The 23,580-nt window shown below is 44.5% G+C and overlaps 1 protein-coding gene across 2 annotated transcripts in view; it reads right to left on the reverse strand.

The window, feature by feature from the left end:
• C3H15orf39 (chromosome 3 C15orf39 homolog) overlaps window positions 1-20,163 on the reverse strand; it is a 39,077-nt gene extending 18,914 nt beyond the window's left edge. For both annotated transcript variants that reach the window (XM_040342882.1, XM_040342883.1), the window contains exons 1-2: window positions 20,032-20,163; window positions 4,266-8,195 (exon numbers count right to left, since the gene is read on the reverse strand). In XM_040342882.1, coding sequence (XP_040198816.1) covers window positions 4,266-8,169 — 3,904 coding nt within the window. In that variant the 5' untranslated portion in view covers window positions 8,170-8,195; window positions 20,032-20,163. The remainder of the gene's footprint in view (window positions 1-4,265; window positions 8,196-20,031) is intronic.
• Between the last annotated feature and the right edge of the window lie 3,417 nt (window positions 20,164-23,580).

Raw genomic sequence — 23,580 nt, forward strand, 5'->3', positions numbered from 1 at the left:
AACATGTTCCACCCATTTTTAGGGCGGAACGTGTAACATCTTCCTGATCCTACAGCTGCTTGGCTGTCCCCACACTCTGTGACAGCAGTACAAGGAGATGTTCTTCATTCTAGCTGTCACTTTTTAAAAATGGCTGCGTCATTCATAGACAGAGCTCTGTGTATGAATGAACTACATGTCCTGACATCCTTTGCAGCTGTTGGCTTGTAGTTTTCAATGAACTACCACTGTGCTGTGAACGCTGTGGTAGTTCATGTATTCTTCCTGTCAAAATGTATCAGTTTCCTTATACACGGACAAGTCTACAGCAGTCCAGCATGGCATCAGCAGTCTGCTGATCACTGGTGCAATGCTTTACAGGCTCCTGCAACAAAAATAAATACACATTTTTTACCTGCCAATAAAATAGGATTTTTTGTACTCACCGTAAAATCCTTTTCTCTGAAGTCCATGGACGGACACAGCTCCTTAAATCTTGACAAGTGGGTTATGTTCCCTGTTTACAGGAGAGGACTAGGCAGAAACATGTTAAATAGTTAAATACATGTTACATTAACAGAGTTGAACAGCCCCGCCCAGGGGGCGGTCCCTCCAGACATAACCCTCCTCACTGCAGCTTGCAGCCTCAGTTCGTAACAAGCAGTACAAACCTAAAAAGGAGGGGTGGGAGCTGTGTCCGTCCATGGACTTCAGGAGAAAAGGATTTTACGGTGAGTACAAAAAATCCTATTTTCTCTTATCGTCCATGGACGGACACAGCTCCTTAAATCTTGACAAGTGGGACGTCCCCAAGCAGTGTCAAAAAACGAGGGGTGGGAAATATATCAGTAAAAACAATTTTAACTTCACCCCAAAACAAGCAGAGCTCCTCAACGGAGGAGGTGCAACTTTAAACAGCCGCCGGCAAAAACTAGCGGCTGAAAAAAACATCATAAGATGCACTCACAGCAACCATGTAAATTCTGGAAAAAGCGTGAACGGACGAGCAAATCGCCGCCTCGCACACCTGTGAGACCGACGCATGATGTCGGGAAAAAAAAAAAAAAACCCAGGAAGCACCAATTGCCCTGGTCGAAAGTGCCGTGACCGGAAAGGGGGGCCCGCCCTTAGGAGCATAGGCCTGTATGACGGCCTGCCCGATCCACCGAGAAATGGTGGTCGACGAGACCGCCAGGCCCTTTTGTGGACCAGACACCGACACAAAAGAGAGTCAGAAGCTCCGAAATGGAGCCGTAGTAGGCTGGTATACCCGCAAAGCGCGTACCACGCCTAAAGTATGAAAGGCCGAAACCTCCTTCGGAAGAAGGGAAGGTCGCGGGCGCACCATCACCTAATCCTTATGGGGGATCAAGCATGGCGGCTTGCAAGACAAGACCGCCAACTCAGAAACCCCTCTAACAGAGGTAAAGGCCACTAAAGGGGCCACCTTCTGAGATAGTGTCAAGAGAAAATCTCTCTGATGTTTCCAAAAGGAAGGTTCCTGAAGAACCGAGAGCACCAGAGTCAAAACTCATGGGGGAAGAGATGGGCCAAGAGGGGAAAGTATATGACAAACCCCTTGCACACAAAAAAAGGGGACCCACCAGGGAACGGGCCGCAAAAAGGCCACTAAAAGAACACAGCCAAGGCTGAAATCTGCCCCCAAACGGTGCTTTAAGCAATTTTTAGATCCAATCCAAGCTTTAAAAACAGCAGGACCCTGGACATTGAAAGTACGCCCGTGGACGTCACTCCATCCCTTCGCACCAAGAGAGGTGCGACGGTAGATCCTCCGGAAGAAGACTACGGTGCCCTGTTGAGATGACCGAGTCAGACAGACCCTGGTCACCTAAAGTCTGGCTTCCAATAACCATGTTAAGCAAGTCAGTGACTGTACAACAGGAGGAAGTATGGGACCTTGAGACAGGAACCTCCTGCCCTGGCAATCGCCAGGGTGCCTCCGCTACCAGGCGCCCGATATCAGCGTACCAAGGACGCCGAGAGTAATCTGGAGCGATTAGAATCATCGGGATCTCCTCAGCATCCACTCTGTGGAGCGGCCGAGGAAGCAACTACCATGGAGGAATGGCAAAAAATCACCGATACAGACCCCACAGGGCCACCAGCGCGACTGACGCGTCTGTACAAGATCACTAGACCTGGCCACTAACTGACACCCTTGCGGCGGAGACAAGCTGCCAGGAGATCCATGCCATGTGAGGTTCACCTCCTGCAAGGGAGCCGAAACACCCCAAGCACAAAGACCAGTCGCCCTGGTCCAGCATCTGGCGACTCCAGTAGTCTGCCTGCCGGCATACCTGATGGTAGACTGAAGCCACGGCCGTGGCGTTGTCCGGCTGAAACCAGATTGGTCGACCACAAGGAGAAGCATAGCCTGATCGCCTAAAATAGTAGGACAATGAACAGTAGACAGCACCTGGTATTCCCAGGCGGTCTTCCACCAGGCACTAGCCAGGCCCGACCCTGGGTAGCTACCGAGACCAGACACATTCAAGGAGGTGTGGTCATAGGTCCACGCAAGTCCAGCGACTCAGGGCCGACTGGACCCCCCAGTTTTGTGAACCTCCAGGTTCACAACCCGTGAGCTGGCATTCGTCGTAAACACCGACCACTGGAAGGAAGGAACAACTTCCCGGACCGAAGAGTCGGGAATCTCTGACAATAAAAACTCTGTGGGAATCACAGGTGCTAACACCTGCTGCCACCACCAGCATGTGGGGAAGGACACAGATACTGACTCCAATATTTACATAGTGTGTATTATAATATGCACACCTGTCCATACAAATAGACAAAAGCTCCTAGAGCCCCATACAGGGCCTCTCACTCACTTGCTGCGCTGACCAGGGGTAACCAGGGGACTCCCTCAGGAGGAGACTGCCCAGTGCTGCCTGTGAGAGGAAAAGAACCGTGAGGTAACTCTGCAGGGACCTGTGTTTAAACAGGAAAAGCCTCCTAGGGCTGTTTTATTTAAGGACAAGTCACAGATACAGCATAAAAAGCAAAACCATTACAGGTGTCACCAATCAGTCAGCGTCTGCTGAAGTATAATCATAAACATCTGTGCTCATCACAAGGCTTTTTACCTCACAGGAAAGCCCAATACAAAAAAGAAAAAGCACAGGCCAGATAACACAGTCCCCTCAGGAAGGCCCCCTCCCCCCTGACAGCGGCAATGTTAGCAATGCAGCAAGGGAAAGGAGCAGGGAAGGGAGAAGGGACCCCCAAACCCCAGGAATGCCCAGCTGTACCAACCCACCGAAGCAGGAGGGACTGTACTTACCCGTCCGAGCGAGGACTCGCTGACGCATTCCTGACAGACCTACAACCGCAATGGAGGTAGCTGTCGGCCCGGTCCACTGTGATTGAGACAACACCACAGCTCAGTCATATGTGGACCTCGGAGCAAAGCTCACCGGCCACCTCAGGAGTCATGAGGTATGGCGTGGCAGACCAAGCCTCTTTGCAAAGGTGTGCCCACGCTTGCTGGTCGGACTGAGTAGACTACAAGGATCTATAATATCCAGCCTGTCTCTCAGCCAACAGTTGAAAGAAGATTCTTCAAGAAAAAGTAAAGTAAAATAAAATAAAATTTCTCCTCAGGGCGCTGGGCCCAAAGGGAGCCATACGTCCTTCTCCTTTGCTAGGCAGAACGAAACTGAGGCTGCAAGCTGCAGTGAGGAGGGTTATGTCTGGAGGGACCGCCCCCTGGGCGGGGCTGTTCAACTCTGTTAATGTAACATGTATTTAACTATTTAACATGTTTCTGCCTAGTCCTCTCCTGTAAACAGGGAACATAACCCACTTGTCAAGATTTAAGGAGCTGTGTCCGTCCATGGACGATAAGAGAAATCTTTTTTTTTTTTTTTTTTTAAGTGACAATCTTTTTTTTTTTTTTTAACTCAAGAGCCTTTTCTAAAGAGAAAAAAAAAACTATTTGAGGAAGAACTGTCACCTCTCCTTATTTACAACATATCATGGCAATGGCAAAATTCCCACTGACTCTCAAGGCATTAATAAGCAACAAACATATTCTGGCTGTCATTTTCAGAAAATCAGTCAAATAAATTCTATATTAATATATTTACCCATTTAAAAAACAGCCACACTTAGGCTTTAATTGGAAGCTTAATTTCTGTACCATTTTACAATATTGAATAGTACAGTATATTCGTTTTTTAAAAGATACCAAGGCATCTTTTTAAACGTTAGTGATACATCAGGTTTAACCATGTCAGCACATAAACCTAAAACAGTACACTCACCGAGATGATTCTGGATAGTATGTTCACAAAACAGGTGTAATAGGTCTGGATAAACATCAGGCAACTGTTTAAGGGCTAGCAATTTTAGCATGCGAGATGGGCAGTCTTTCAGATTAGTCTCTCTGAGCAGCTTTTCTTCAGATAGAGTAGTGGGACGAAGTTCTACCTTGTGCTTCTGCAAAACTCGATCTATAGATGTGCCCAGTTCCGCAAACAAAACTTCCTTTACCAAGTAAATAGGAATAAAAATTGCACCTGCCCGTATTACATGTGGGAAAGGGCAACTTCGAGTAAACATAAAAGTCTCTAACTGAGACAGCAGCTTAAAAAGACGTAACCGAACCCCATCAAACTCTTGCCATATGTCACGGCCAGGTGACTCTGGAGATGGGTCATTTGGTCTAGAAACAGATTTAGTCTTTGCTGAAGTCTTGCTTCTCTCTACATACTTGGTTTTCTCAAGCCAGTCCTCAAGCATGCTAGATGGAGATCTTGCTACTGAACTGGTGACAGCTGCTCTCACGGACCGATGAAGTTCTGAAAACTGTTGCCCAGATCCAGTCGGAGCGAGCTCATCGGCACTTGCCAAAGACACATTAGCTTCCCCAAGGGTTGGAGATGATTCTGGAGCGCTAGGAGGTAGCGACTGTGCTCCAGTAGAACGAAGTAGAAACATTCTAGGCAATGCATGGGAAGCAGACTTACTGTTGGCTTTCTGGACTTCAGGTCCAGAATTGGAAAATTTCATTAATTTGTACTTACGGATCATGAATGCTTTAGAACTGCTGAAGCCAGTGCCCTCATTTTCAGATCCCGAAAGTGAAGTTTCTGACTGGCATGAATCAACAGACTTTCTGGCTCTTTTTTCAGTGGACTGGTTTTGATGCTGTTGTGAAGGCAGGTTAAGATTATTAGAGCAGAAAACAGCACCCGGAGAAGAATAAATAAAGGTTTGTGGAAGAAAAGTGGTGGGAGTTTGGATTGTATTTACAAATAGTGAGATATTTGCAGACTGTGGTGAACTTTGAACAGGCTCAGATATGCAGTTGTAATAACTGTGGCGTGAAATTGTCTCATTGGCTCGAGAAGAACAGTTCTGTTGAAGATGAAGAGTCTCTGGGGTCTGAGAAGTGTTAGTTTCTTGATGTTTGTGTGGCAGTGGTGTCTCAGCTGCCTGAAGGGATAGGCACTTAGTGGCATTAGACTGGTAGCTCTCAAGAGGTTGATCAGGCTTGCCTTCTGCAGTCTGAGGGCGGCAATTGCTTTTAGCTTGAGGGGTAAAGTTCAAGGACGGAGATGTACAGTTTCCCTCAAGCTGCTGTGATAAGTTTTGGGTTAAATGAGACTTGCATTTCTCATTCAAGTATAGGGACTGGATTTTGGTCGGATATGTGTAATTGGTATTATGAAGTAGAGAGAGAAGGTTTTTATTGGCATGCAAGCTGTGCCTTGCAAGATTTTCATGGGCCAGACTCTGTGTTACCTCTGATGCTCCTGGACTCCTTTGATACTCCTGAGCACGAGTCTCCACTGCCTGAGATGGTCGGCTGTCTTGGCTTTGGCAGATAAAAGTTTTGGCAGCAGTACATTGAGCCACGCGGGATGTTTTCTCAGAGGCCTGGGATGGAGAGTTTTCCATATTGGTAATAGGTGTTTTTACAGTAGTGCGAGGCACGTGTAGTTCTTTTTTTGAATGGGCAGTTATCCTTGTAAGCTGAGACAAGCAGCTCTCCTTAATGGACAAACCCCCAGAGACCTGAGATACGTTTTTTTCATTGACTAGTTTAGGGGAAGGCGTATGGCTACTGTGGGACGTTTTCCCTTGGTCCTGTGTAGAGGAACAAGTCCGTGTTTTTTTTAAGCTGAGATCCAGAACCTCTGCATTCATTGTATTGCTGCGGATTTGGGCATCCCGAGATTCTCTAGTTTTTGTATCAGCTTGCTGTTGTGTGCCTTCTGTATTATGGCACCCAGTATTAACAATATCTGGAATAATTTCTTTTTCCATTTCCCTGGCTTTTTCTGACCTCGGTGGAGAAAAAGAGGTGGATGTATTGTTCTTCACGTCACTTTCCTGGATGGATGGAAATGGATGGGGTGCTGTCCCCTCTAGATAAGCACGGTATGGGGCAAGGCTAAACACATCATTAATCACTGGCATTGGGGGGGATTTTGGACCATCTGTACCCAATTTAGAAGCTTCAGGAAGAGCACAGCGTGGACTTTGTATTGCCTCATCCCTAGACGTCCGATTGTCATTGCTCATTTGATGTTGGTAGATTGATCCAGAAGAGACAGACGACTTCAACACTGTAGAATTTTCATGCGCTGTATTGGCTGCCTGATTGCGGCTATGAACAGTCTGCTTATCAAATGTAGCATTTGACATTCGCCTGTGACCAAGAGTATGTAAAGAACCTGGTGACGAAGGCACTTTTGAGATTAATGAACTTTCTTTAACAGACTCGTTAGCAACCATGCATTTTGTGGGGTCCCCCAGTAATATCTTAGAAGTTCTATTTTGCTGAAGAAAGGAAACATGTGAATTATGTTCTGTGATAGACTTTTCATATAAGGCTCTTTCATGCAAATCACTGTTCACATGGGCTGAACCGGGTACATGCTCTTTGTCCATATTTGAAGAGTTCACACATAAACTTCTCCTGTTCATTTGACCAGATCCATACAATGAAGCTTGATCTATCTGGCCCTGGCAAATTTGTGGCTCTCTGGTTCTGGACATACCGTTAAACTGTAAGGCAGCCTGAGCCTGACTAATTTGTGTGCCATCATCAACTTGAGCTTTTGCTCTAGGCTCTGGGTTTGCATAACCTGAATGCAGTTTTTGTGCTTTTGCACAAGCGATGGACCCTTTTACACTAAGGGGTGACACAGATTTATCCACATTGCAGGAATAGAGAGCAGATCTTTGGTGGCAACTGTCCATGGCACTATCATAATAAGCCTTTGAATACATATGTCCTATTCTGGTGTCTGGGTTACCTTGATAGTTAATACATTTGTAGTGCTCATGTGTGGGGGTAGTAAAAGCTGAATTTCTTGTTTTTCCTACAGAGACATTGCCTTCTGTACAGAGCAGCGGAATGTTGTGTTGTGCAAAAGGACGTAAGCGATCTGTAAAGACTTCATCTTGGTAACATGATGGAGAACTTCCCACTGAAGAATTAATTTCTGTTCTGTGTCTGTAAACAGAACCAAGCTCCTGCACACTCCGAGGGAGAGACGATGGACTAGTAGTTGCCTCAAGGTATCCATTATGTGTTGGATGAAAACTTTTCATCCCAGACACATATAGAGGTGAAGAGGGATATGGAAAATGGGTAGAGCAGCTCCATTCCATATTCGGTGGGCACAGGGTCTGTGATCCTACATTAACACCCATTGACTGGAATTCTTGTGTCTGATAGGCTTTGTCAATAAAACTGCTAGGATTTCTGTATACTGGACGGGGTACAGCAATTGTAGCATATGCACGAGATGGAGACATATGGTAATTATTGACAGGGTGCTGGTGAGCTGGAAAATGGCTACTTGAATTATTTGACAATTGCAATGGGTTATTTCTCCTTTCAGTTTCTTGTCTTTGACACTTTGAAATTCCACCAGACTGCAAATTCTGATGCAAGGCATTGCCTGCATATTGGAGATATGCTGTAGTTGAACTCCAGGGATTAAAGGAAAGCTGGCCTTCAGTGTTGGACAGAGGGTACGTCAAGAAGTTTTTGCAAACCTGCAGATCTTTAGGGATCGCCTTTCCTGTGCAAGGTATAGAATTCTGCGGTGCTGCCTCCACCCGTGACATCTTGTTGTACATAGTATGGTCCATGACTCCTGAATGCCTCTTCCCTGCCATTACAGTTTTCAGTTGGTCCGGTCTATCCATCTACTCATGTGGGCTATATCTTTACTCTGTTAAAAAAAAAGAAAAAATAATGCATATTAACTGGTGTATAAAATTGTAATTTAAGATAAAAAAGAAAAATGTTATCCCCATTAAATTATGGTCTAATTAAATAGGTATATAAATATTTATTATAGGCACTTGTATAGCGCCATCAATTTCCACATATCTTTACATATATACATTGTAATATATTTTATATATTACAATCACATCAGCCCCTGCCCTCAAGGAGCTGACAATCTAAGGTCCCTAAAGCTGGCCAAATATTATACAATTTTCTTATTCAATTTCCTTTAGATTTACCTTTAAATATGTAGTGCAAGTGCCTGACTGACTGCAGACAAATTGAAAGTGATTAGGTTTGACCTCAAATGGTTTTGGTAAATCTAAAAGGAAAATTGCACTAGAGAATTGCATAATGTATGACCAGCCTAACTCACATTCATACAAACTAGGGCCAATCTAGACAGGTGCCAGCATGTCTCTGAAGTGGAGGAGGAAACCGGAGTACCTGGAAGAAACCCACATCATTTTGAATCTTGCTGTTTACAATGCAAACCTTTTTAAAAGGGTAAAAAAAGTCTCAGCAGGATAATGATATGCATGTATGCTGGCACAATCTTAAGAAGTGCCATATATTCACATGTCTACATTGGGAGGATCCCCATAGGAGTCAATGTTGAATCCCATGACAATTTACAATCAAAACAAAATTGTAATCTAGTCAAGGGAGCTCAGAAGAAAAACAGTGAGTGAGTGGCTGACATAAAAATAAACGTAACGGATGATGTATTCATATACTTTATTATTTATTTTTAAATCCATGTCTACAGAGAGAGGGTTCCAGCTTAACCCAAGCATGGCAGTACAGTCCATTAGCTATCCACACTCAAAAATGCAGGGGAATATTATTTTTTTAAATAGAAAGGTTTATTATATGCATAAAGGTATTGTTAACATGTTCATAAGTGAGACATCAGTTGTCTCACTTCTAAACGTGTTAACAATACCTTTATAAACCTCCGATGCCAATGTTAGCAAATATTGGGGAAAAAAAAAATATGTAAACCACAAAATGCTGTGAAAGATTTAAGGTACCTTCAAACTGAGGGGCTTGGTGCGCTGGCGGTAAAGAGACGCTATTTTTAGCGGCGCTTTACCATCATGTTTGGCGCTAGCGGGGGAGATTTTAACCCCTCGCTAGCAGCCGACAAGGGTTAAACCCGCCCGCAAAACGCCGCTGCAGCAGCCACGCTGCCCCATGATTTTAATGGGGCAGGGGTATAGGAGCGGTATTTTCATCGGTCCTACCACGTCTCAAAGATTGGGGTGGTAGGACTTTTTTTACCGTCCTGCCAGCGCAACGCTTCAGTGTGAAAGCCTGAGGGCTTTCACACTGGATAGAAAGGAGCGGCTTATTCAGGGCGCTTTGCAGGCACCATTTTTACCGCAAAAGCACCTGCAAAGCACCTCAGTGTGAAAGCAGCCTTATGCATACTGGATGTTTTTGCAGCTGCTCATAGGGGTGCCTAGCAGTTTCCCACCTTTAACCACTTGCCGACCAGCCACGCAGTTTTACTGCTGGGCACCCGTGATCGGTTGTGACACAGCGAGAATCGGGATCTGTGTGCGTTTCTCTCAGGGGAGAAATGACTCATCTGTTCATAATGTAATTTCCCCTAGTCGGTCCCATCCCCCCTTCAGTTAGAACACACACTAGGGAACACCATTAACCTCTTGATCGCCCTAGTGTTAACCCCTTCCCTGTCAGTGAAATTTTTACAGTAAACAGCGCATTTTTATAGCACTAATTGCTGTAAAATGGTCAATGGTCCCAAAAATGTCTCAAAAGTGTCCGCCATAATGTCGCAGCCCCCCCAAAAAACACAGATTGCCGCCATTACAAGTAAAAAAAATATATATATAAAAATGCCATAATTCTATCCCCTATTTTGTAGATGCTATAACTTTTGCGCAAACCAATCAATATACGCTTATTGCAATTTTTTTTTTAGCCCAAAAAAATGTAGAATACATAGCCTAAACTGAGGGGAAAAAAAAGTTTATTTTTTTTTTAAATGTGGGATATTTATTACAGCAAAAAGTGAAAGATTGTGTTTTTTTTCAAAATCGTGGTTGTTCTTTTGTTTATAGCGCAAACAATTAAACCTGCAGAGGTGATTAAATACCACAAAAAAAGCTATATTTGTGTAAAAAAAAGAAGGACGCAAATTTGGTTTAGGCACAACCGCGCATTTGTCAGTTAAAGCGACGCAGTGCCAAATTGTAAAAAGTGCTCTGGTCAGGAAGGGGGTAAAATCTTCCAGGGCTGAAGCGGTTAAACTACCCTGCACGTTAGCCTGTGTGTTCCTTAGATTATCTTTATTGCTACATGGTAGTCCATACTAAAAAAAAGGGATAATGCAGCCTGTGGCTGTGATAAAGGATATATGCCGAAACGCGTTATCCCTTTTTAATAATGACTATAATGTAGCAATAAAGATCTTCAAATGAAATGAATTTTGGAGTTGACGGATAAATTTGTTTGTGAATGATATATGCAATTGACAGAGGCCATTTGAGCCAAAGCATCCAGTGAAGGATTCCATCTTTTATCTATGAGGAGTTTTCTCTGACATGAGTGTTTTTTTTATAAACATAATAAATTAATATTAAGGCCAATTAAATGAATCAACGCCCAAGCGCTTGCAGTTTGTAAAAGTGCCTAAAAGCTTTAGCTGCTTTTACAAGCGCCAAACTTTTTTTCTGCCAAAACATTGCTACCAGGAGGAAAGACTTCTAGAAGGAGTTTGCAAAAGGTCCCGTCAGTAAAAAAAAAAAGCCTGTGAAGAAAAAAGGAGGTCATTAAATATACTTACCTTCCCTCAGCCTTCTTTAAACTACCTCATTTTACTATACAGCAGACGGGATCCCCTCTCGTTCTAGTTCTAGGGCAACATCATATGATGTCTCCCTCACAATGACAGGGGAGACTGTACAATCAGTGACACCAATCAGTGGCCACCAGTGATGCAAGTCAGTGCTGCCTCTCAGTGCCACCAATCAGTGCCGTCCATTAGTGGCATCTATCAGTGTGGCATAGTAATGCCTCCTCATCAGTGCCACATAGTCAGTGCCCATACTTCCGTCTCATCGGTGCAGCCTATCAGTGCAGGAGAAAAAATTACTTATTTTGCAAAAAGAAAACCCCAATGGTGATTAAATACCTCCAAAAGAAAGCTCTATTTGTGACATCACCATCATTTCTTGCGAGATTCTGGACATGCTGACTGCTCAAAATCCTAGGGGAAGACACCACAGCAGTCTATTGCCCCGTACACAGGATCAGAAATTCCGACAGCAAAAGTCTGATGTGAGCTTTTGAATGGAAATTCCGACCGTGTGTAGGCTCCATCAGACTTTTGCTGTCGGAATTTCCGCCAATAAAGGTTTGAGAGCTGGTTCTCAAATTTTCCGACGGAAAATGCGATCATCTGTAGCAATTCCGACGCGCAAAATTCCGACACATGCTCAGAAGCATTGAACTTCATTTTCTCGGCTCGTTGTAGTGTTGTACATCACCGCGTTCTTGACGTTCAGAGAACTTGTGTGTGACCGTGTGTATGCAAGCCAAGCTTGAGCGGAATTTCGTTGGAAAAACCATCCAAGGTTTTTCCGACGGAATATCCGATTGTGTGTATGCGGCACTAGTCTTATTGTAGGATTTTTAGGTACATAGCAATGGCCAGGATCTCTCCAGAAAAGACATCAGCAGACCTGTGAACTCAATGAACTAGCCTGAACAATGCAGGTAAACCAGTAATAATTACAGAAAACTTGGAAAAACAGTTTAGCTGTGACAACAAATTTTCTGGATTAAGCTATACTTAGAAATCTGAATGGATTTTTATTGACGATTTAAAACATGATCTCACCAAAAGTATGAGCAGAAAAGCAAATCCAAGTAGATAGCATGACACTGGCAATTGTTATGATGCCCACACTTCATTTGTTCAGGATGTCACACTGACCTTTGTCACAGTAACGAAAATCACAATGTGCAATTGTTTCTGCCCACACCAAAAGAGCTTTCTAATGCTGAAGAAGTTTCTCTCAAAAAAATGTCTCAACACTCCTATGGCAGTCCAACCCCAATTTGGTAGTTTGTTTGTAATGGAAGATGTTTTATCTTGCTGCCAAGGTAACAAAAAAAAAAAAAAAATGATCTTCTGCATGCAGCTCCCCCCGCAGCCCCCCTAAAACACATACCTGAGCCCGATCTAGATTCGGCAATGTGCATGAGATCCGAGGCTCTCTCAGCCCTCTCGCTCCTCATTGGTTCAGATACAGCGGCAGAAGCTATTGACTCCTGCTGCTGTCAGAACCAGTAAGGAGAGAGAGAGAGAGAGGGCAGGACACTCTTTGCGTCTTATGGAGAGCAGGCCTCCATAACAAGCCGCCGATGGGGGGGGGGGGGAGATTCGGAGCCCAGAACACCAGCGAGGGACCTCAGAAGAGGAGGATTGGGGCTGCTCTGTGCAAAACTATTGCACAGAACAGGCAAGTATAACAGGTTTGTTTTTTTAATAAAAAAATCTTTACAATCACTTTATTATACTGGAAACTATCAGTGTTCACAGACTAATATTCTGGCCAATGGAATCCATTAAAGGGGTTGTAATAAAGGTTCAGGGATTTAAAATAAAATAAAAATAAAAAAACATAAATGTCAAACTTATCTCTACTGTGCAGTTGGTTTTGCACTCTTTTGGGGTCCCTGGCTCCTCCTCTTTTCGAGTGCCCCATCTGAGAAGCACTCTCCTCCGGGACACCCGTGTGGGTGTGTTCCCGTGTCCTGCTTTTGACACAGAAAGGAAGGACTCTGCCCCGCCCCCCTGGCGCTCGCGTCATTGGATTTGACAGACAGCAGCGGGAGCCAATGGCTGCGCTGTTAACTATCCAATCAGGCCATGAGACACCGGCCAGAGCTGGTGTGCTCATTCCAGTCATGGGAAACACACTGCTCAGGTAAGTATAACGGGGGCTCAGGGGGGCTGCTGAGTGACAGAAGGTTTTTCACCTTGCATAGATTGCATTAAGGTGAAAAAACATGAGGGTTTACAGCCCCTTTAATGTTCAAACGATTCACGCACCTAAATGTATGTGCAATACTCCTTTTCTCTTGTTCTGGTGTTCAGAGGAGAAAAGCAAATGCCCTGTTAACCTGTTTGCATGAGCCCTTATATTTATAAAGTTACTAAACCCACAACAGTAAAATCAGTCTGTATATGCGATAAAGCATGCTTGTTATACTGGGGGTTAATCCTCTGCATTGTTTAAAAAGACGATTCAATCCCGTTTTCTCTGATCCTCTACTCCTTCCACTGTCCCCAATCCATCTCCTGATAGTACAGGGCCCTTGGAGTCACACGGCACATGCTCACTTTGGTGTGTATTGCTAGAATGTTTTATTTTTTTTAAGAGTGTGCATGTGATCAGCACAGGGCCGATTAGCACAGGGCCAATCGGCACTGTCCAGAGGGTCAGGGGTCTTGCAGCTTCATAACACAGTCAGAGTAGAATGAAAACTCCTCCTACAAGCTTTAACCAGACACTGATAGAAGTTACAAGACTGCTATATACTGCTTAAAAGAAAAGGTTTTCACCAGTTTATATTTACTAAAACAATCAGGAAGATGAAAGTCTATTTTCTGATAGGTCACAACTGCACTTTGCTACACTCGATTTCCCAATTCAAATTATTTTGGTTCAAATAAAGCCGGCCATAGAGCGATTCCTCTTTATTCCCTTCGCTTGAATCCCTCCTACGGAGGCAGTGTGTTCTCCAGCTGTGGGGAGCTGTTCCTGCCAGGAGAACACACAGGGATTACTGCTAGGAATAAATCGCATGTAAAATCTGACAGGCTAGTTGTACCCTGGTTGATCGATCTATCAACTTGGGTACATTCAGCCGCCCATACATGGTTCGCATCTCAGCCGGTCCCCACTGAACCAGCCGAGATTCGAACTGTCTATGCCCGGCTTGACAAAATGATTGCAGTAACCAGCATGGGAGGCCTGTAATATGCCACACAAAACTACATGGTTCCGTGATATATAATTTTTTGTTTGGGAAAAGTAGACAGTTGTAAAAAATTTGATACAAGCATATTAAAGCGAGTGTAAACATCTTTACCACTTTAAGACCAGGCATTTTTCTGACATTTGTTGTTCATAAGTACAAATCTGTATTTTTTGCAAGAAAATTAACTTAGAACATACACACTATATATATATATATATATATATATATATATATATATATATATATATATATATATACACACACACACACACACACACACACACATATACACATATATATATATATATATATATATATATACACACACACACACACACACACACACATACATACACACACACACACACACACACATATATTTTTATTTTTTTGCAGACCCTAGAGAATAAAATGTCAGTTGTTGCAATATTTTATGTCACACTGTACTTGCGCAGTGGTCTTTCAAAAACACAATTTTTTGGAAAAAATACCCAAAAAAACAAACACAAAAAAATAAAAAAAAATAAAGTTAGACCAATTTTGTGAAATATGTTATGCCGAGTAAATAGATACCCAACATGTTATGCTTTAAAATTGTGCACGCTCGTGGAACGGCGACAAACTACGGTACTTTAAAATCTCCATAGGCTACACTTAATTTTTTTTTACAGCTTACCAGCGATATCTCACATGGGTGGTTTAAAACACAGTTTACATATGCGTACACAACTTATGTATGCGTTTGCTTCTACACGCGAGTTTGGAGGGACGGGGCACTTAACATTTTTTGTTCTTCCTATTTATTTTACTTTTTATTCTTACACTATCCCTTTAATTTTGTATTTATTTATTCCTATTACAAGGAAAGTAAACACATCTTGTAATAGAAAGAAACATGATAGGTCCTCTTTATTGAAAGATCAGGGGTCAAAAAGACAATAATCTATTATTATTATTATAATACAGGATTTATATAGCGCCAACAGTTTACGCTGCGCTTTACAATATAAAAGGGAGACAATACAGTTACAATACAATAAAATACAAGAGGATTAAGAGGGCCCTGCTCAGAAGAGCTTACAATCGAATATCGCAGCTAGAGGCAATGGCACTGACTGTTCTGTAAAAAACGACAGGCTGGTCCATCAATCAACTTGTCAGCCCATAAATTTAAATTTGGTTCCCATTGAACCGGTTTAATTTCCGTCCATGTATAGCTGCCATTAGACAGGAATTGTGACACAGGTGAAATAAAAGGAAAAAAAAAAAGGCCTAAAAAAGAAAACAAATTGCAGCCGCCACATCCAAGGATTGGTAAACTGCAATAGATTACCATTTTCTTTTAAAAGATACCAAACACACCCAAGTGCTTTGCCTAGATAATACGAACTGTTTGGGCTATAAACTACATAAACAAATATGGATAACTAATGGAATGCACAAGAGATTATGAACCACTTGTACACACATGCAAAACAAGTATAAAATGCCCGGTATATTTGCAAACATGCATAAAATGCAAGTGGCTCCAGCAATACTTGGAGGTGGCCTTGTACCAATAATGAAAACAAACACACAAGCACTTGCCCAAGATCTTCCTCTAGGGCAGTTGTTCTCAACCTGGGGGGTCGAATGGCGATTTGCCAGGGGTCACCGAATCCTGGGCTGTTCCTGAAGCCCACGCCACTCTCCCAGCCTATTTGCGACTGAGCCAGAAACACAGCAACACTACCTGTGATTAGAGTTGCCATTAAAAGTCACCACTACAGTTCTCAGATCAGCAGATGACCTTAATCAAGAGCACCTAAGTTGGCTGATCAGAACTCCCCCCAGCACTGCCACTGATCCCACCCCCCACCAGTACTGCCACTGATCCCACCCCCCCACCAGCACTGCCACTGATCCCACCCCCCACCAGCGCTGCCACTGATCCCACCAGCGCTGCCACTGATCCCACCAGCGCTGCCACTGATCCCACCAGCACTGCCACTGATCCCACCCCCCACCAGCGCTGCCACTGATCCCACCCCCCACCAGCGCTGGCACTCATCTAATTTCCTCCACCGAGGAGTAAGAGAAAGAATACAAATAGAGAATACATGGGAAGAAGGAGTAAAAGAGGGGGAGAGAAAGAATAATAGAAGAAAAAAGGCTAGAGAGAGGGATGGGAGGGAACAAAAAAAAAAAAAAATCAGGATAGAGAGAGATAAAAAGGAAAGAAAGGAGAACAAATAGAGTGGTACATCCTAAAATGTACTAGAAAAGGTTTTAATACTGTGGAAGGGACTCAGGGAGCGCTAAATGTCCGTGGGTTAGGGGCGCAAATTAATTTTACCGTTAGGGGTCCCCACAACTTTGGCAAATTTATCAAGGGGTCATGGCACCAGAACGGTTGAGAACCACTGCTCTAGGGCAACCCATGATATTTTCATCTGCTGGGGAGATCACAAAGTTCTCACAAGAAGGCAGAGCAGAGTGATCCAAGGTCACATATAATACATAGAAATGACATATGGAACACAGCTATGTGGTGAAGGGAAAACAATGTGCTCTAATAACCAATCACTGCCATGCACATTCCAGCACCAGCAAAATCAGCACCGGACAGCTGACCGCAACTGATTTTTCATTCCCTCGCACACGACAAGCCGATTTACCGAATGAAAATGGTTTAGTTCATTGCTTTCATGTTATCTTACTTTATCTGTGCCATCACTTTTTATATTGGGACTTGCTGGGTGAAACATCAAAAGTGGCACAAACCTGGGAGCTGCAGGTGGCAAATCTATGTGAGCATAGATTTGTAAAGGGGCTGTAACAATCTCCAACAGTCTCCAACAATTCATAAATCCATATTTTCTCATGCATGGTTTTTTGGACCAGCACCTGTTGGCATTAGGGTTGCCACATCATCCCTTAAATGCAGGACACATATAAATTACACAGCGGCAGCATGGCACAGCTGGGTAAAAGAACGTATGTTACGTCGCTTCACTCTGTAGCCACTAGGGGCTCCCTCCCGGAGCCGATGCGAGTGCCCGGTGGGCACGATGCCCGCCGGGCACCCACGATCGCTCGTGTAAACACACAGATCCCGGTTCTCTCAGGGGAGAAATTACTAATCGTCTATTCATACAAAGTATGAACAGCGATCTGTCATTTCCCCTAGTCAGTCCTATCCCCCCTTCAGTTAGAACAAAATGAGGGAACACAATTAACCCCTTGATTGCCCCCTAGTGTTAACTCCTTCCCTGCCAGTGACATTTTTACAGTAATCCGTGCATTTTTATACCTGTAAAATTCTCAATGGTCCCAAAAATGTGTCAAAAGTGTCCGCCATAATGTCGCAGTCCCGATAAAAAGAAAAAACAAATTGCAGATCGCCGCTATTACTAGTAAAAAAAATAATAATAATTCCATAATTCTATTCCCTTTTTTGTAGACGCTATAACTTTTGTGCAAACCAATCAATATACGCTTATTGTGTTTTTTTTTTTTTTACCAAAAATATGATAAAAAAAAAAGAAAAAAAAGAAGAAGGAAAAAGAATTGGAATACTTATTATAGCAAGAAATACGATTTTTTTTCCAAAATTTAGGCTGTTCTTTTGTGTATAGCGCAAAAAATTCAAACGGCAGGAGGTGATAAAAATAGTATACCACCAAAAGAAAGCTCTATTTGTGGCAAAAAAAAAGGATGCAAATTTTGTTTGGGTACAGCGTCGCACGACCGCGCAATTTTCAGTTAAAGTGACGCAGTGCCGAATCGCAAAAAGTGCTCTGGTCAGGAAGGGGGTAAAATCTTCCGGGGCTGAAGCAGTTAATCAGCCACAAAACCTGTGTAATTAATGTGTGTCCTGGATTAAAGGGATGATGTGGCAACCCTAGTTGGCATGACTGCAGGGTGCCTGACTGCCCCCTGTTGCACGCCTGCGGGGTGCCTGACTGCCCCCTGTTGCACGCCTGCAGGGCGCCTGACCCTCCCCTGTTGCACGCCTGCAGGGCGCCTGACCCTCCCCTGTTGCGCGCCTGCCCATCCCCTGTTGCACGCCTACACGGCGCCTGCCCATCCCCTGTTGCACGCCTACACGGCGCCTGCCCATCCCCTGTTGCACGCCTACACGGCGCCTGCCCATCCCCTGTTGCACGCCTGCAGGGCGCCTGCCCATCCCCTGTTGCACGCCTGCAGGGCGCCTGCCCATCCCCTGTTGCACGCCTGCAGGGCGCCTGACAGCTGTCTGTAGCATTACTTACATTGAATGATATGGAGTGGTTCTTTGCCGATGACAAGGGCTGCACTATAATAATAATTAGTTTGGCCACCACTGGTCATGAAGCATTCAAATGTAATCGATCTTTTCACATACAAAACCAATACATGAATCAAAAACACAAGGGAAATTAAACCAAAACTTATCCCGGTATGGCACAGAGGGATCCATACACACAGGAATCCTCCGAGGAACAATCCCTCCGAGCCACCGAGAGTCTCTCAGATTCAGGGACAGCTGAGCAATTATGAATGAAACAATACAAAACAGGAACACCAGGGAAGGAAGAACAACGTTTCGTCAGCGTTCAGAGTTACCGACATTTCAAAGTCAGCTCCAGATACTTTGCTGTGCTATATGAGAATATATATATATATATATATATATATATTTTTTTTTTATTATTAATAATATTATTATTAATCTCTATATCACACACACACATATATATATATATATTATATATATATATTATAAACACATCAATATATATTTAGGATAGACACATTGCTGTGATTGTGTGTAATAGAGAGATAGATAGATAGATAGATAGATAGATAGATAGATAGATAGATAGATAGATAGATAGATAGATAGATAATAAAAAATAATACACACACATGCACTGATCTACATAATGGATACATTGTGATATATAATACATGAATTGCTATAGTATATGATAGATACACTGATGGGTACATTGCTGTGATCTATAATCTATATACAGATGTATATGACAGAGACAACACTGTGATATAACTTCCCCATACCTTACAGACCAATCACATCACACCACACACTCCCTCACATTATAAAATTGGATACATTGTAAACACCTCCATCCAATAACCCAGCATGGTGAGGAGAAATGTACTCCACAGAGAATATCCTGAGCTTTATCAGGGACAGGAAACTAGGACTGTCACTGCAAACTGGGACACATGGTCCCCGGGACTGTACAGGGGAAGTCTCCAGAGCTAAACTAAGAGCCCCCCCCCCCCCCATGTGTGACACTGAGGGGTCCTACACATCATGTATGTTATGTCCCATGTGTGACCAGAAGTACTGAGGGGAACACAGGAGTCCTGTACAGTCCTATATACTCCTCTCTCTATATATACAGTCCTATATACTCCTCTCTATATATATACAGTCCTATATACCTCTCTCTCTCTCTCTCTCTCTCTCTCTCTCTCTCTCTCTCTCTCTCTCTCTCTCTCTCTCTATATATATATATATATATATATATACACAGTCCTATATACTCCTCTCTCTCTATATATATATACAGTCCTATATACTCCCCTCTCTATACAGTCCTCTGTGCACAGTCCTATATACTATAATACTCCTCTCTCTCTATACAGTCCTATACACTCCTCTCTCTATATACAGTCCTATATACTATAATACTCCTCTCTCTCTATATATACTCCTCTCTCTATCCACTCCTCTGTGTAGTGCAGGTGTTGGTTGCACTCACCTTGTAGTAGGGCGGTGGTGTCCTCCTCCGGGGTCATGCTCGGTGCCGGGCTCCCCGCTGTCAGTGTCGGAGGAGATCTCCGCTCCGTGTAGCCGTGTGATAGAAGTGAGCGGTGAGGTGAGGAAGCGCAGCCTGGTGAGGGGGGAGGGAGGAGCGGGGGAGGGGAGGAAACATCTGGGAGTCATGAGGAAGTCAGGCTGAGAAGGGAGCCGGGCCGGTCTATGGGGAGATGGATGGATGGAGGCGGGGAGTCGGCGCTCACTTTCCCTGCCTGTGCCCGGAGCTCCACACTCCCTGTTGTCTTTACACATTTGCATTTATCCAAATGCAGAGAAGCTGCTTATGTTGAGGAGAACTTTCAGTTGCAAATCTTTAAAAACACATTTCTATAAATATCTATGTATGATGAGGTGAGTGACACCGACACCTTCCCGCACTTCTCAGGAGTAAAGCTGCAATTATCTCACAACGTGCCATTTGCATGCAGAGTATGTGCTGCTGTTACGCTACCGCGGGGCTGCACCCGGGCCGGGACACCTACTGCCAGACCACACTCGGGGGCCGCTACCACCGGACCGCACTCAGGGGCGCCTACTGCCAGACCACATTTGGGGGTGGCTACCACCAGACCGCACTCGGGGGCCGCTACCACCAACCGCACTTGAGGGCGCCTACTGCCAGACTGCATTTAGGGGGGCTACCACCGACTGTACTTGGGGGTGCTTACTGCCAGACTGCATTTGGGGGCCGCTACCACCAGACCGCACTCGGGGGCCGCTACCACCAACCGCACTTGGGGGCGCCTACTGCCAGACTGCATTTAGGGGGGCTACCACCGACTGTACTTGGGGGTGCTTACTGCCAGACCGCATTTGGTGGCCGCTAACACCGACAACACTCAGGGGCGCCTACTGCCAGACCGCATTTGGGAGCCACTACCATCAACCACACTGGGGGGCACCTACTACCAGAGCGCATTTGCGCGCCTACCACCGACCGCACTCAGGGGCGCCTACTGCCAGACTGCATTTGGGAGCCGCTATCATCAACTATACTCGGGGGCGCCTACTGCCAGACCACATTTGGGTGCGACTACCACCGAACGCACTCAGGGGCACCTACTGCCAGACCGCATTTGGGGGCCGCTACCACCAACCGTACTCGGGTGCGCCTACTGCCAGACCGCATTTGGGAGCCGCTACCACCAACCGTACTCGGGGGGGGGGGGGGGGGTTTCCTACTGCTGGGCCGCATTTGGGGGCTGCTACAGCCAGACTGCATTTGGGAGACTCTACAGCCGGCCACATTTGGGAATCTCTGCCGCCGGGCTGCATTTAGGGGCCTCTATCGCCGGATCGCACTTGGGGGACAACACCACCAGCTTGAACCGTTGATACAAGGCAGCATGGATCCATGTTTTCATGTTGTCTATGCCGAATTCTGACCCTACCTAACATTTTTCCAATCTTCTTTTGCCAAAGATTGGTGAGCCTGTGCGAATTGTAGCCTTACTTTCCTGTTCTTAGTTGACACCCGGTGTGGTCTTCTGCTGCTGTAGCCCATCTGATTCAAGATTCGATATGTTCTGCATTCAGAGGTGGTATTCTGCATACCTTGGTTATAGGGAGTGAATATTTGCATTGCTGTTGCCTTTCTATCATCTTGAACCAGTCTGCCCATTCTCCTCTGACATCAACAACTGCCACTCACTTGATAATTTCTCTTTTTTTCGGACCAATCTCTGTAAACTCTAGAGATAGTTGTGTGTGTGAAAATCCCAGAAGATCAGCAGTTTTTGAAATACTCAGACCAGCCCGTCTGGCACCAACAACCATGCCACATTCAAAGTCACTTAAATATCCTTTCTACCCCATTCTGATGCTCGGTTTTAACTTCAGCAAGTCCTCTTCATCTTCAGTTGCTGCCATGTGATTGTGATTGGCTGATTAGCAATTTTGTGTTACCAAATTAAACCGTACCTAATAAAGTGAGTGTATGTATGAAGAGGTGAGTGACACCAACAGACCTTCCGAGGAGAAAAATTACCTCCGTTATCACCAAACCTACAGTTTGCCAGTTTGCAGTGTATGGGCGGCTGCGCAAGTGCCTAAAGCTAGTCCATATTCAAAGGCTCCTACTGCTGGGCGTACTAGGGGGCTCCTACCACAGGGTTGGAGGGCTGCTACCGCCAGGCCGCATCCGGGAGCTCCTAGCACCAGGCCGCATTCGGGGGCTCCTATTTCCATGGAGACCGTTCAGTTGTAAATCTCTAAAAACTTTTTTCTTTAAATATCTACACTCAATGGATACTTTATTAGGTGCACCTTGCTAGTACCGGGTTGGACCCCCTTTAGGCCTCATGCACACTGGACGTTCTAAAAACGCCAGTGAGTTTTTTCACCTTTTTCAAAGTTTTTTGGGTTTTTTTGCGTTTTTTTTCTTCAATGGATCAAAAACGTTAAACGATGGTGAGTGAAGTTTTTGAGCGATTATTGGCGTTTATCAGCGTTGGAGCGTTTTTACAGCTGAAAAACGTCACTCAGAAGCCACTATTTTTTTTTTCTCTTTTTTTAACTGCTCAAAAACGCCACTGCCCAAAACTGCTGATAACAGCCTATGGGGTAGATCCACAAAGGAGATTCGACGGCGTATTTCCAGATACGCCGTCGTATCTGTCTGGCCGGTCGTATCTATGCGCCTGATTCATAGAATCAGTTACGCATAGATTTCTATTAGATCCGACCGGCTTAAGTCTCTTACGCCGTCGGATCTTAACTGCATATTTACGCTGGCCGCTAGGGGCTTGTACGCTGATTTACGCCTAGAATATGTAAATCGGCTAGATACGCAAATTCACGAACGTACGCCAAAAAACGTCAATCACGTCGGGTCAGGGTTAATTTACATAACACACGCCCACCTCTTCACAATTTAAATTAGGCGGGCTTACGCTGGCCTATTTATGCTACGCCGCCGCAACTTTCTTTTGAGAATACGGCACTTGCCTGTAAAAGTTGCGGAGGCGTAACGTAAATAGGATACGTTACGCCCGCACAAACATACGCCATTCTACGTGAATCTACCCCTATGTGTGCATGGACACATAGGGTAACATGATGGAGAGTTTATTGACTGTAGAAAAAAAGCGTCTACTGCCAAAAACTGCTGCTGTAAAAATGTCCAAAAACGTCCAGACTGGACGGTCCAGTGTGCCTTAATCTTCAGAACTGTCCTAATTTTTCATGGTAGAGATTCAAAAAGGTGTGGGAAACCTTCCTCCGAGATTTTAGTCTGTATTGACATGATACCCATGATACCATTACGCGGTTGCTGCAGATTTGTTAAGACCCGTACACACGGTCTGACTTTTTGCCAACAAACTTCAAAAACAGCAAGTTTTTAAATTGATCCGATCGTGTGTATGCTCCATCGGACAAACTTTTTCGGGTTTCATCGGACAAAAAGTTTGGTCTGCAAACGGACAAACTTTACGTCAACAAGAGTCCGATGGTGCCTAGTCCGACCATGTGTACAGCAAGCAATCGGACT

This window comes from Rana temporaria, chromosome 3 (genome assembly GCF_905171775.1).
Source record: "Rana temporaria chromosome 3, aRanTem1.1, whole genome shotgun sequence".
In the NCBI taxonomy this organism is placed as follows: Eukaryota; Metazoa; Chordata; class Amphibia; order Anura; family Ranidae; genus Rana; species Rana temporaria.